Raw genomic sequence first — 15204 nt, 5'->3', positions numbered from 1 at the left:
GTCCAAATGTAGCTACAGTAGGCCTTTGATATTACGTTTAAATGCATTCCTTTATTATCTGTTACCAGTCGTGAAATGCTGGAAAATCACAAAGCAAACATGCTTGAGGGATTGAGCTTTCCCCCCTTTAAAATGATAGTTCTACAATGCCAACAGAAGACTTGGTAGGTCTATGTTATGTATGGATGATACTACCTAGTACCACCAAAATATATACTGGAGCTCAGCTCCGTTTAGCTCTGAGAGCAAGAAGAAGAAGCTCCTCTCCTAGACTTGAATGGTTCAGCTGTGAAGCTAACATTATATTAGAGCTAAAAATGCAAAAAAAAAAGTCTCAATGCATTTTGCATATTAAATGCATGCATTTTTGAAAGTGTAAAACTGTGGTATTTGTATGCAATGGGGTTGAAGCGTGGCCCGCTCCCTCATAGCTTCACATAGACTTTCATGTGGTTCCTGATGCTCTCTGTAATCTGTTCCTGATTCTTCATCCGGTTGTAATAGTCCAAGAACAGACCATCCGGGTTGATCAAGTAGATGAGGATGGTGTGGTCCACTATGTAGTCCCCGTCATCGTCTTTGGGGCCTGGGCTAGCGTACACCCTGTAGTCCCGCCCCGCATGCTTCACCTCCTCTGCGCTGCCCGTCAGCCCGAGCAGCCGGGGGTGGAAGTCCTTGACGTACTTGGCCAGCGCCGCCACATCGTCCCGTTCTGGGTCCACCGTCACGAAGACGGGCTGGACGGGCGGCAGGGCCGGGTCGCGGTCCAGAGCGGCCACCACGGCACTCATCTTGTCCAGCTCATCGGGGCAGATGTCGGGACAGTGGGTGAAGCCGAAGTACAGCAGCAGCCAGCTCCCCAGGAAGTCCTTCTTGGTCCTGGGCCGGCCTGTGTGGTCCAGCAGGCTGAAGTTGCCCTGACCCAGGGCGACCTGCTTCAGCTGCTCCACACGCTGCCTCTGCAACTTGCATTGCTTCTCCTGGTAGACGTACCACCACGCGCCCAGCAGGCCCCCGCCAAACAGCAGTGACACCACCAGCCTGGTCCTTAGCTTGATTTTGGCTGTTTCTGTGGAGCGGTTGGGACCTTGAGAGAGAGAGCACCTTTGGGGCCACGGTGGAGGATGCCTTCTGTGTCCGTGTTGTGATAAAGACCCATCAAATCCTGAGGTGTGATGGCGTGCTCTGGTTAGTGGCTGTGATGAGACCCACATCTTCTGTATGAGAGAAAAACCCTGCTGCACGACACATCTCATAAGTCTTCTCCCGCTATGGACATCCCCTGCAAAGCATCCAAGTCCCAGCATCTTTCTCTCCAAACCGGCGTCCTCCTGTAGGGAAAGACAAGATGGTTGTTGTGTTTTCTTTAGATTGAATTGTATTTAACCTTTATTACACTAGGTTAGTTGGCATACAACAATGTTCAGAATCAGTCAAAATCACAAAAGAAACAGTTAATTAATACAATCAAAATGGAAGTGTGATTTAAGGTTAAAAAAGTATGGATTGTAACATTGTTAGGGTGGTATACTGTAGCCTATGGTAGGAACCGTTTGGAACCTATATAGCTTATGTTATGTTATGCCAGTTATTGTAAGCTGGGGACAATTTAGAAGGTTATGTTGCCGAGTTGAAACTGTCTATACACTGCAACAGGAAGCTAGCTTGAGGAAATGTATAGGGATGTTTATGTTGTTGAGTTGAAACCGTCTATACACTGCAACAGGAAGCTAGCTTGAGGAAATGTATAGTGATGTTTATGTTGTCGAGTTAAAACTGTCTATACACTGCAACAGGAAGCTAGCTTGAGGAAATGTATAGTGATGTTTATGTTGTCGAGTTAAAACTGTCTATACACTGCAACAGGAAGCTAGCTTGAGGAAATGTATAGTGATGTTTATGTTGTTGAGTTGAAACCGTCTATACACTGCAACAGGAAGCTAGCTTGAGGAAATGTATAGTGATGTTTATGTTGTTGAGTTGAAACTGTCTATACACTGCAACAGGAAGCTAGCTTGAGGAAATGTATAGTGATGTTTATGTTGTTGAGTTGAAACCGTCTATACACTGCAACAGGAAGCTAGCTTTAGGAAATGTATAGTGATGTTTATGTTGTCGAGTTGAAACCGTCTATACACTGCAACAGGAAGCTAGCTTGAGGAAATGTATAGGGATGTTTATGTTGTTGAGTTGAAACCGTCTATACACTGCAACAGGAAGCTAGCTTGAGGAAATGTATAGGGATGTTTATAATGTTGAGTTGAAACCGTCTATACACTGCAACAGGAAGCTAGCTTGAGAAAATGTATAGTGATGTTTATGTTGTCGAGTTGAAACCGTCTATACACTGCAACAGGAAGCTAGCTTGAGGAAATGTATAGTGATGTTTATGTTGTCGAGGTGAAACCGTCTATACACTGCAACAGGAAGCTAGCTTGAGGAAATGTATAGTTATGTTTATGTTGTCGAGTTGAAACTGTCTATACACTGCAACAGGAAGCTAGCTTGAGGAAATGTATAGTGATGTTTATGTTGTCGAGTTGAAACCGTCTATACACTGCAACAGGAAGCTAGCTTGAGGAAATGTATAGTTATGTTTATGTTGTCGAGTTGAAACTGTCTATACACTGCAACAGGAAGCTAGCTTGAGGAAATGTATAGTGATGTTTATGTTGTCGAGGTGAAACCGTCTATACACTGCAACAGGAAGCTAGCTTGAGGAAATGTATAGTTATGTTTATGTTGTCGAGTTGAAACTGTCTATACACTGCAACAGGAAGCTAGCTTGAGGAAATGTATAGTGATGTTTATGTTGTCGAGTTGAAACCGTCTATACACTGCAACAGGAAGCTAGCTTGAGGAAATGTATAGTGATGTTTATGTTGTCGAGGTGAAACTGTCTATACACTGCAACAGGAAGCTAGCTTGAGGAAATGTATAGTGATGTTTATGTTGTCGAGTTGAAACCGTCTATACACTGCAACAGGAAGCTAGCTTGAGGAAATGTATAGTGATGTTTATGTTGTCGAGTTGAAACCGTCTATACACTGCAACAGGAAGCTAGCTTGAGGAAATGTATAGGGATGTTTATGTTGTTGAGTTGAAACCGTCTATACACTGCAACAGGAAGCTAGCTTGAGGAAATGTATAGTGATGTTTATGTTGTCGAGTTGAAACCGTCTATACACTGCAACAGGAAGCTAGCTTGAGGAAATGTATAGTGATGTTTATGTTGTCGAGTTGAAACCGTCTATACACTGCAACAGGAAGCTAGCTTGAGGAAATGTATAGTGATGTTTATGTTGTCGAGTTGAAACCGTCTATACACTGCAACAGGAAGCTAGCTTGAGGAAATGTATAGTGATGTTTATGTTGTCGAGTTGAAACCGTCTTTACACTATAAAGTCCAAATCCAAATGGAGGTGAAATGAAAACAAACCAGGAACAGGCTGCTAATGAGGGCTAACCTAACCTAGCGGATAAGCAAAACACCATGCTGACATAATGACAAGCTTTAGTGTGAGAAAACGCGTCAAACAAGAAAATAAGTGGTGAATTTACCTGTTGTCACGCAGTCGACCTTTCCGAGTAGCTAACGCGAGGCAGCCGGTTCTTCTTCTTCTTCTTCTTCTAGTGTTTTATGGCGGTTGGCAAACATCTTCTGTGCATTACCGCCACCTTCTGGATTTTAGAAGTTACAAAAATATTCTCTTCAGTGTGAAAAACAAAACTACGTCCACCCAAATACTCCAAAACATAATATTGTCCATTCTTCATCACCCAGACTCACTCGTCTGGGTTTTATCAAAGGCTTCCCTCAGTATATTGTCTAGATCTTTCCCAGTTACATCCACCACGTCCAAAAACCTCCTGGCAGCGTCCAGCACCATCTCGATTCTCTCCGTCTTCCCCGTCACATCAACAGCACAGTTGACCACCATCGCAATGAAAGAGGCAGCCGGTTGTGAAGTGAACATGCTGTCTTGTCGTTAGTTACCTAAACGCTGCTGTGTGCATTCATATGAGCTGATTCGACAAACAGGCTCTGTGGAGAATATTGAGAGGAAAGACAGATTATATAGTTTAGTGGGGTTTTCCCGCATAAAACAGCTCTTAAGTAAAAGGAATTGTACGTGGCTAATTAAAAAATGCCGCAAGCAAAGCTTACTGAGTTGCTTCGCGTTGAATAAAACACGAATCTGTCAACAACGCCTGTCCTCTGACGTGACGCTAGAAGAAGGTTGACGGTTACCCCGGCAACCGATGACAAGCGAAAACGTCACAGCCAAGTAAAACAAAGGCTGTCTGACTGGTCACTGAAAAAGTAGGGGTGTAACCAATACAATAGATAGATAGCTTATCTATATTATTATTATCATGGGATTATATATATATACAGAACAATACAAAGCATAATAGGCCTACTTGTGTCAAGTCAGACAGAACCACCATGCAAGTTGTAGGCTAATGTGTTGCAGTCTGTTTTCCCCCAGTTTCTACACATACGGCATTTCATTGGTTATTCTTGCTGACCAACACTGCTGATTATAATTTGAGACCATAGACCCGTAGGCTACTTAAAATGTAGCCTATTGAATAATATGACCTGACTATAGCCATCTCTGTAGGATATATATTCTTAGAGGTTTTATTCCTACAGACCCTGACCATTTTGCTGCTGTGTTTTCAGCACAGCTTGTGAACAATGTTAAGAGGAACTCTGGGTAAGAACATCAAAAATTATTTAAAAAAGAAATATAAAAAAAAATAAAAAAAAATAAGAAGCACTTTTGTGGTTGACATTTTTAAAATCTACTTTTAGTAGTTAGATAGGCTACAACTCACTGGCCTCTTCAAGTCTCACATTGATATTCTACTATGGTCTAATAATAATAACCTGATTCTAGAATAGGAGTCTTTCTATGTTTCAGCCAAAACAAAACAAAACAAAAATCCTAATGAACTAATCTGGACAGAAATGACCTCTTCATCAAAGATGATTCATTTCCTTCAAAGTGATTTTCAAGCTGTCAGTATGATCACACACGATGGTTGTGGTAGGTAGACAATGTATTTTCACTAACATCTTATGCAGATCCATCTCCTTTTATTGTAGAGGTTAGCAGGACCCGGCTGGTTGAAAGGCAGGCGGGGGAGGATCGGTTCCCACCATCAGCTCTCTCACCTGCCGGAGGGGTTTGATCTGGGCCGAGCCCAACTCCACCGACAGGAGGTACAGTGGGGAGTCCGGCTCCGCCCGTGGCGATCAAGGTTTCCCTCTCAAGGGTCTGCAGGTCCAGCTGGCCCATCTGCTCTAGGTTTGGGTTTGAGCCTGCCTCAGATCTTGAAGCTTGCGTTGATACAGGCACACTGTCAAGTGTGTGTAGGAGGTCCCTTCCCTCACTAACCCACTGGCCAACTGGGTGTCGACCAGCGCCTCCTAAGATGGACCTTGTGATGGGGCGTAATGGGACATCCCGATTGGGGATCCACCTGCCTTCTTCGGTCTGGTCCACACCATATTCATAAGCCGTCCTCGGAAGAGCCATGTCGCTCGTCCTCAACCCGGCGGCTTCTCTGTAGTTGTCTCTGGCCCTGTGCTCTCCTGGGCGTCATGAGAGTCCTGGAAGTCCTGGAGATCTTTGAGGTCTCCGAAGCATCGAACATCTGGAACTGTCTCGAACTTGAACTGGACTGGGTATATGACATCACTGGTGATATCATAACTCATCTCATTCCCATCTGTCCCAAACCGTCAAATAAAATAAAATCTGATGATGGCACACATTCCATTGTGATTTCATCGGAGATGGTGACATCCTCATTGTGATGGCATTGGTGATGATGTCATACTCGGCCATGACATCATCGGCAAGGACATCGCATCTGTCATGACGTCACAGGCAGCATTGTGATGGCGTGGGTGATGATGCCATACTGGGGACCCCCAGGGGTCCTTGAGGGGTTTCCAGCGGGTCCCCAGCCAAAAGGGGGGTAATTTATTTTTGCTATAATTCCATTCATAAGTAACACAATGACTATTTTGGTCACGGGTTTGATACACTTTCTGTAATAAAACATCTAAAAGCATCAATCTTATTGTCATATGGGGGACCATCGGACAAAATCCTATCAAATGGGGGTCTGTGGTCTAATTCTTGTCAGTTTAGGGGTCCTTCATGTATACAAATTTGAGAACCACTGCTCTAAAGCACTCTCTGTGCAAAGAGAGCTTTTCATCAGTTATTTCATCCAAAATGTGAGTAACTGAACCTGCTCCCACATTGGCCACAGCTGTAGGGCTTCTCTCAAGTGTGAATGCGTTGATGTGGTTTTACATGTTGTGAGCAACTGATCCTGCTCCCACATTCCTCACAGCTGTAGGGTTTCTCTCCGGTGTGAATGCGTTGATATGTTTTTAAGTGTTCTGAGCAACTGAAGCTGCTACCACATTGGTCACAGCTAGGGTTTCTCTCCGGTGTGAATGCGTTGATGTGTTTTTAGGTTATGTGACTGATTGAAGCTTCTGTCACATTGATCACAGCTGTAGGGTTTCTCTCCGGTGTGAATGGTTGGTGTCCTTCTTAGGTCACCTGACACAGCTCCCACACTCCTGACAGGAGTAAAGCTTCTCCCCTGCGTGAACGCTCTGATGACGCTTGTTTAACAGGTAAAGTTTTGTGAATGTTTTGTCATCCTGACAGCAGTGACACCTGGGTCCGCTTTTGTCTCTCTGTTTCCATAGAGAAAGATATAAAGATATAAAAGAAAGAATCAGGAAAGAGGGACACTGTGTGCGTGTGTGTGTGTGTGTGTGTGTGTGTGTGTGTGTGTGTGTGTGTGTGTGTGTGTGTGTGTGTGTGTGTGTGTGTGTGTGTGTGTGTGTCGCAACATCAGTTACTGTTCTTGTCAGTGGGGAAGCCATACATTGGGAACGATTGGAGCACCCTATGAACAGCAAACCGTGGAGACTATAATGGACAGCACAGAGGAAATGGCACAAAGACAACCTGCTTGACTATTCATGTCTCTTGAGTTTATTAGTTTTATTTCATGAATTCATTTTGGTAAATAAAGTGAGAGCCTTTAACAATGTGTTGTATTCTAATCAGCCATCTGAAGCCCCCCCCCCCCCCCCCCCACACACACACAGTGATTTTAATTTAATTATTCTATTAGATTTCTGCAGTGTTCTCCCTCAATTGCCTACCTACCAGATAGAAGTGGTAAAACTTGGCTGAATGGGAACGTGGTTTTATTAACAATGGCGCCTACTGCTGGCCAAGTAGTTTAATGACAACGGATGTTTTGCCTCCCCTTTTTAATCACCGAAAGATTGAATGGTTAAATTTGGCTTTTGGATATAAGTTCATTTGGACGATTAGGCCTATAGTTCTCAGTTATCACATAAAAGTATGAGCAAAAAGAAAATCACAGAGACTACTGCGACTCTCAAGTCAACATAATGTAGGACTATTACTGCTAATACTACTACTACTAATAATACTGTAAACATATTTTCAGCTGTGCTGTGACGTCACATATGCGTGTGATGATCTGAGGTGAGCCGAGTCATCTGGTGTGTTGTTTTACAGGGTAAAAAGCCGACAAATGCCTGAGTCTGTGTCAACATTTAGTGTTGCCTTATTGGTTTAGAGACCAAACTTAATTTTGTGATTGGCTGGATACTGGCTCCATTCACTCCAATGGACCAGTTTTTTTTTACTGTCAAGAGTTCCCGGAAGTCAGATTCTGGCAGCACCCTCAAGTTGCGGCAAAATGGACAGTTTGTGTTGTACTTTGAATTTGTTTTTGTTTTTTTGTTTTTTTTTATTAAATTGTACATTATCAGCTTTATTTTAGCATTCAAAAGTAGCGCGAGCCCCCTTCCTGGCTGTTCATTGGCTAATGAGTCACGCATTTTGGTCGCCACTCTCTCTAAATCGCGCTGGTTTGACAGCCCTGTTGTCTGCATGAGTCATGACACTGTGGGTTAAACTTTCTTCTGTTCTTTCTGAAAGTGACCAGACCTTCATGAATAGCCTACTACAATAGGCTAGATTAGAACAATGGTCTAATTCTCAATGTGTTGTGAATGTGAATGGTTGTGGGTTGGTTGAAGTAACCGGGCAGTTGACTTGAGACTCGAGGCTCCATGGGTGACAGCAAAAGAAACAACCACTAGATGGTGCTGTAATACTGTCTGAATGAGGACGTGAATGTGATTGTGTGGTCTGACAGCACCGGGCTGGAGTTCCATGTCATTCTCTGCCGCTTCAAATAGAGACTGGCATGTTCTGTATGTGTGTCAAGTAATTCCGTTTAATGCGAACGCTATGTTGGCCGACATTTTGGGCTTACGCAGAAGTGACAACAGTCATAAAGGAAACATGTCATCATCACTTTGCAACAACTGCACCGAACAACACACACAGGCGTACGCGCACGCACGCACGCACACACACACGCACACACACACACACACACACACACACACACACACACACACACACACACACACACACACACACACACACACACACACACACACACACACACACACACACACAACACACAGGCCACCTCTAGGGGGACTCCTGAGTTCACGAATGGGAATGCAGGCAGCTCGCCTCTCTCTCTCCCTCGCTTGTGTGTGTGTGTGTGTGTGTGTGTGTGTGTGTGTGTGTGTGTGTGTGTGTGTGTGTGTGTGTGTGTGTGTGTGTGTGTGTGTGTGTGTGTGTGTGTGTGTGTGTGTGTGTGTGTGTGTGTGTGTGTGTGTGTGTGTGTGTGTGTGTGTGTGTGTGTGTGTGTGTGTATGCGTGTGTGAGAGAAGGAGTCGAGGTCGAAGCGGTGGGAATGTAGCAGCTCTGGCCGCCGGGAAGAGCGAAGGTTGTCCGGGCCAATTTTTGCAGTCCCCCCCCTCCCCCCCCTCCCCCCGCCGTCCTCGTTTCCTCAGAACCAAAACCTCCGGACGGGCTCGCATCTGAAGCGTACAGGCGGCGGCGGGCGACGTGTCAAGAAGACGTGCTCCATGTAAGCTCCACTGCAGTGTAACGAGGGGGTCTAATGGTAAGTATAGCTCTCTCTCTCTCTCTCTCTCTCTCTCTCTCTCTCTCCAAGCTTTCCCGCGGCTCTGTTAGCCAACTGTTCGCTACATTGTGACAGTTTGTAGCGGCTTGCTGTCAGGAGACATAGCGGTCCAACAACAACAGCTGACTTGTTGTAGAGGCTAATCGGCTACAGTGTTTCTCCAATGTGACTGCGTCGCGTTCCGCCGCCTCAAAGTAGGCTATTTCTCTGCACGACTGTTTACAGTCATAGCAGCCTACTCTTGTTCTTCTTCGTTATGCAGATACGGGCAATTCATTTACACTCCCCCCCTACATGACAGTCACCGTGTTGCCATTGGTGACAGACAGTCAATCAGCTGTGCTATAGATAGCCCCCCCCCCCCCACACACACACACATTGACACAGCGGCCCTCCAGCAGCATTTTCACTCATTTCTTTCCCACAAAAGCCTGTGTTTGGAGTGGAAACATCGTGATGACGCGCTATGTAAACCCCCATTATCACAACAACACAAATGCCCGAATAACGCTGGACTGTTACATCCCTGCGAAAATAGAGGGGTGACCACTGACCACTGGCAAGATCGAAGCGAGAAGAAGTTGTCTCCTGGCAAGTTAGTACTAAAGATGTGTCGCACGACAGCTACTTTATTCTGTCTAGTTTTTGTCATGAAAGTGGCAACTGTACTAGATGTGTGTGTGTCTCTATATATGACATGAGGAGAAATGCTGCAGTTGACCGTTGTGTTGGTGACTTGACTTGCCCAGGCTACTTGGAGCGTCCCTGTTATGTCATTGGGCTTCGGGTGCCCCACCACCACCACAACCTAAACAGGGCCTGCAACACGTGGAGCTAATGATTGCCCTACACTGCTAATAAACAACACATATTTTAAAATAATCAGCTATCACTAATGACAGGAGAGCCTATATTGTTCACTATCACAACAAGAAGAATGATGTTGTTGTTATTCTGTAATGAAGTGTGTATGCTCTTGTGTGGGCTTAATAGTTTATAATATGATGGCTGATTAAAAAAGGCAGCATAAGCCAATGTTACATATAAATTGTGTTGTCATGCCATGCTAAATGCAATCATGTACAGTTTTGGGTTACATAACAGCCGCATGTCGCTGACTGGTCTGTCGTAATGTACCAGAGGTGAGTGTAGGACTTGCTTATTCTGGCAGAAAACCCACACAGGATATTAGCCCGGTCGGCTGATCGCTCCTCTGAAACCATGTGTTCAATGCATTATGTGTGCACTGGGTCAGGCTATATATGCTTAATTGATTGTCTCATGCAATTATAGATGTTCTATTAACAGATTTGAAAGCATTGCTATTGAGGAGTAAGTCAAAACTCACAAGGCAAATGACTAAGTGTTATTGCTCTGTATATTATAATCATTTAGCATCTATCTAGTAGACACTGTCCATGAGCCATGCTGTGCCTTAACTACTAGCCTATCTGAAAGAACAAACCGCCCCCCCCCCTCCCCTCCCCAATCAGATGTTTTTGTTGTGGTGATTTCACAACAGAAACAGAAAAGCTGCTGCTGTTGATTGTAAACATGTGTGTGGTACATGTGCCCGCTGTTTGTCTCTCCGCTCCGCTCCGTCCCACCTGGGTAGATTGTGCTTATTGACTTTTAGAGGTTAGCAGTGTCCTTGAAGCAGAAGCTAGCTAGTGAGTCATCAGAGCTAATGGGGGAAGCATGGACAATTTAATCTGGACCGGAGAGCTCTTGTGATCTCTTGATGGTTCCCACTCAGTAAGGCCTTTGTTGTCCAATAGAGCAACACCCAAGCCTGCCCACTCGAGTGGAGATGTTCTGGACAGATTGCAGTGATAGAGCGTAGCAGCAGCAGCAGCAGCAGCAGCAGGGCTCTCTAGCTACCAAGGCTGGCGTTGTTACTGTTCTGTTCTTCGTTCGCCTCCTCGAAAAGCCCCCATGTTAAGCATCCCAAATGCCAGCAATCAGTGGAAGAGTTTGTTATTATAACGGGACTGTGTTCAACTTTATGGGGTTTTGATGACAAAACGGACCAGCGCCACCCGCTGCATGAGGCAAGAAGTGGAGTGTTGTCACACTCCAGTGTTTTGCAAACAAAACACAGCCAATCATTTCCATGGAAATGCTGTCAGAGGCTGGTGGGGGGAGGTTATGTTACTCTCTGTGTGTGTGTGTGTGTGTGTGTGTGTGTGTGTGTGTGTGTGTGTGTGTGTGTGTGTGTGTGTGTGTGTGTGTGTGTGTGTGTGTGTATGCACACACACGTGCATACACATGTGCACTGACTACACACTCTTTGTGTGTGTGTAAACACACACGCAAACACACACACACACACACACACACACACACACACACACACACACGCAAACACACACACACAAGCAAACACACACACAAACCCACCCACACACACACACACACAGACACACACACACACGCACACACGCACACACACGTGCGTACACATGTGCACCGACTACACACTCTTTGTGACCCCATCCGGGGGGGTCGTCAACGGATCCATGCAACCGAATGCGTTTCCAAAAACATGTTCCACAGTGCTCTTTTATCCTGAGGGTGTCACTGCCTCTGGTGGTGTATATGAGTAACAACACTGCCTCTGGTGGTGTATATGAGTAACAACACTACTGTGACTCTGTCTTGTCTGTCTCTTCACACAAAGGTGGGCGTCTCTTGGACAGACACACCTCCCATGCCTCTGGCCAGTCTGAGCTCATGGTGTGTGTGCTCACCGGGATACATTAGCCACGGCCTGGCCAAAGAGACACATCACACAGCCCACACAGGTGAGAGAGGATGCTGTCACCTCAAGGAAGAACCAACCATTCTTAAAGTCTATTTTATATATATAAAATAGAAAATATATTATATATATATATCTATTATGCTCTATTGTCCTCCCTTTTGATAGGATGTCGTGGGCCAGAGGCTTCTTTGCAGCCAGAGTGGACGAGCGGAAGACGGCGTGGGGCGAACGCAATGGCAAGAAGAGGAAGGAGAGCAGCTCGTCGCTGTGCGGCGCACGCTACATGAGCTGCCTACGAGACCCTGAGGAGCTGGAGCCGCCCCGCGCCGCCCCGCAGCACTACCACTGTGGCGGGGGCGGCGGCGGCTTCGGCGGCGTGCGCTGCGGCTGGCAGGAGAACCACTACGGGAAGAGGACGGGCGCCACGGGCGGCGACCTGGGCCTCAAGGCCGTCGCCCTGGGCTTCGAGGACGGGGAGCCCAAGGGCCCGAGGGAGGAGGCGGGGGAGTCTGGGGCGGCGAGGGGATGCTGCAGGGCGACGACCGCCGCGGACTGCTGGCGGCGGGTGGCGTGGGTGTTCCAGTCCAAGAAGTTCCAGTCGGCCAAGCTGGAGCGCCTGTACCAGCGCTACTTCTTCCGGCTCAACCAGAGCTCCCTGACCATGCTGATGGGCGTGCTGGTGCTGGTGTGCGGCGTCATGCTGGCCTTCCACTGCGCGCCGGCGCGCGCGTCGTCGGCGCCCGACCCGGCCTACGCCTCGGTGCTCTCCGTGGCCATGGCGCTCTTCCTGGCCATGATGGTGGTGTGCAACCGCAACGGCTTCCACCAGGACTACATGTGGATGGTGAGCTACCTGGTGATGGGCGTGCTGGCGGTGGTGCAGGTGTTCGGCGTGCTGATGGTGGAGCCGCGCAGCGCCTCGGAGGGCGTCTGGTGGACGGTGTTCTTCGTCTACATCATCTACACGCTGCTGCCGGTGCGGATGCGCGCGGCCGTGCTGAGCGGCGCGGTGCTGTCCACCATCCACGTGGTGACCGCCTGGCACCTCAACCAACACGACAAGTTCATTCTCAAACAGGTAAGAGAGACGGAAACAAAATGACACAGACGATAACACACACACCCGGATTTCCCTGACCCCTCCCCCTTTTTTCTTCTTCTTCTTCTTCTTTCAAATCGAGTAGACAGTTTGTGTTTTGTCAAGGGCCTTTACTCACTAGTGCCATCGCTACTCAATACCTTTAACACAGATCTAGCAAAAAAAATACTATTTATGGTTTTGTCTGGAGCCAATCACCACAAAGCGTTCTTTGATTTAATGTGAGATGTGATTGGACCACTACAGCTAGCTATGGCGTCAGCGGAGGACCAAAATGCGAGACTCATTAGCCAATGAACAGCCAGGAATGGGTCTCGCGCTACTTTTGCATGCTAAAATAAAGCTGATAATGTACAATTTGATTCAAGGGGGGGGGGAAACCCTTTCAGAGTACAACACAAACTGTCTATTTTGCTGCAACTCGACAGTGCTGCTTAATCCAGGACCTTACTTCCTGGAACTCTTGAGAGTAAAAAACTGGTCCATTGGAGTGAATGGAGATGTCGCAACTCTTCTATATACATGGCTCTGCTACAACCCATATAGTCTGTGGTGCTGAAGTTGACGGACTCGACACGGTGTATGTGATGGTGTTGGCAGTTTAAACAAGTATCGAATGAAGTCTCTATTGGCATCGGTATCACTTTAAGGGTACTGGTATTGGTACTGGTATCATGGTTTTGTAACGATACCCCAGGCCCTATTACTTACAGATGGCTTTGTCTGTGTTTGTTTATAGTCACAGCTATTCAGTCGTCATGTTCACACACTGACACTACTTGATTGAAATACTCTACAATCAAATGTTCTTCTTGCTGTGAGAGCCTGCAGTTCCTGCTAAATACACTATAAGCAGTCGTAAAAGTTTATGGCAAATATTTATTTTTTATGAGAAAACAAGAGAATTTCTCTCCACCTCTCACTTCACTGGGGCCCCCTATTATGTGACTTTACAATTGAGCACATGGCTGACTACATTCATGACATGGACATGGCCTACTTCTGGCTCAGCATCCATGTAGGCCAAGTGACTACGTTTACATGCGCACAATATTCCACTATTATTCATAAAATGACAATATTCTGAATTTGATCCGGGTCATGTAAACAGCATATTCCAGTTGCATTTTCCCGATTTGCCCTTTTTCCGAATTTTGCATTTTCCGATTAAGACATGTGGGTTATTCCAGTATTATTCGGGTTTAAGGAGGATTCTTTGATCATGTATACAGCGCATTCGGAATATGCGTCTCAATCAGGGTTTTTACCGCAGTTTGCGACGCATGTTGCCTGTTTGCGGTCAGCTGATGTGTGCTAGAAAGCTCTAGAAGAGGCGATATAATCATATAATCCATCATCTCTGGCATGCAAAAAGAAAAGCCCACATTTCTGATCGGGAGCAGATGAGAAACATCGATTTAAAGAGAGAGATATTGAAAGAGAGGGTATAGTGCCCACGGAAGTCCAAAATGCCTGCGAGGTAATAACGTACTAGCCTACTTTTTTATGAAAGACTTGGATGCGCAACGCCAAACTTTCCAGCAGCAAGCTCCTGAAATGGACCAAGTGATGCCGGTAAGAACAGCGCTGCTCTGTTTATTCTCAACAGAAAAACTCTGCTGATTCTACCTGCATCTCTCTCTCTCTCCCCCCCCCCCCCCCTCACCTGTCGGGGAAGGGCGAGCTACGGCTGCATGTAAACGGGAATATTAGTGCATTATTCATTTAGTCGGGAAATATTGTCATTTTCCGAATATGGGCAAAAAAGCGGAATATTGTGTGCGTGTAAACGTAGTCGGTCGTACAGGCTCCTCTCAGACACGTTCCCATGTCAGAGTAGCGGGTACTAAAACGTAGACGATGGTGTCAATCTTGGCAGCTTTTCAAACGAGCGTTTTAATTAGCCTGTGTTTGGCGCCGCGGCCGGCTAACGGAAGGTCATCTGGGTTGAATGAGCCCGTTCAGAACATCAGGAGGATGGTGTAGAACAGAACAGTGCCATTCAGGCCGCGCTCCCCTGAACACAAGGAGGCTATTGTAGTTCCAGGGAGATGGGGTGGGGTGGGGGAGACTCGGATTGCGCAATGAATTCAACAAAAAAATTCGATGATTTACTGTTCTTCTTCTTCATAGTGGAGTGTGTGTGTGTGTGTGTGTGTGTGTGTGTGTGTGTGTGTGTGGGGGGGGGGGGGGGGGTTTGACAGTTACAATGTCTTCAGTATATCCACAGAGTGAGCAATATTTCTTACTT

At 46.3% G+C, this 15204-nt stretch overlaps 1 protein-coding gene and 1 pseudogene across 2 annotated transcripts in view; one reads left to right on the top strand and one right to left on the bottom strand.

Annotated features, from left to right (window-relative positions):
• Positions 1-425: 425 nt before the first annotated feature.
• On the bottom strand, positions 426-3941 carry LOC310794985 (protein SCO2 homolog, mitochondrial pseudogene; annotated as a pseudogene). Its single transcript has 2 exons — positions 3781-3941; positions 426-1104 (listed from the first exon to the last, which is right to left on the bottom strand). The product of its transcript is annotated as a protein SCO2 homolog, mitochondrial pseudogene (transcript).
• A 4915-nt stretch (positions 3942-8856) lies between these two features.
• Positions 8857-15204, top strand: part of LOC310795135 (adenylate cyclase type 6-like) — a 54981-nt gene continuing 48633 nt past the window's right edge. Inside the window, exons 1-3 of the mRNA XM_083657177.1 lie at positions 8857-9069; positions 11771-11894; positions 12020-12932. Of these exons, the coding sequence (XP_083513303.1) occupies positions 12021-12932 (912 nt within the window). The 5' untranslated portion in view covers positions 8857-9069; positions 11771-11894; position 12020. The remainder of the gene's footprint in view (positions 9070-11770; positions 11895-12019; positions 12933-15204) is intronic.

The sequence above is a fragment of the Poromitra crassiceps genome, assembly GCF_964638095.1.
Source record: "Poromitra crassiceps genome assembly, chromosome: 20".
NCBI classification, from domain to species: Eukaryota; Metazoa; Chordata; class Actinopteri; order Beryciformes; family Melamphaidae; genus Poromitra; species Poromitra crassiceps.
This window is presented reverse-complemented; position numbering and strand designations above follow the sequence as displayed.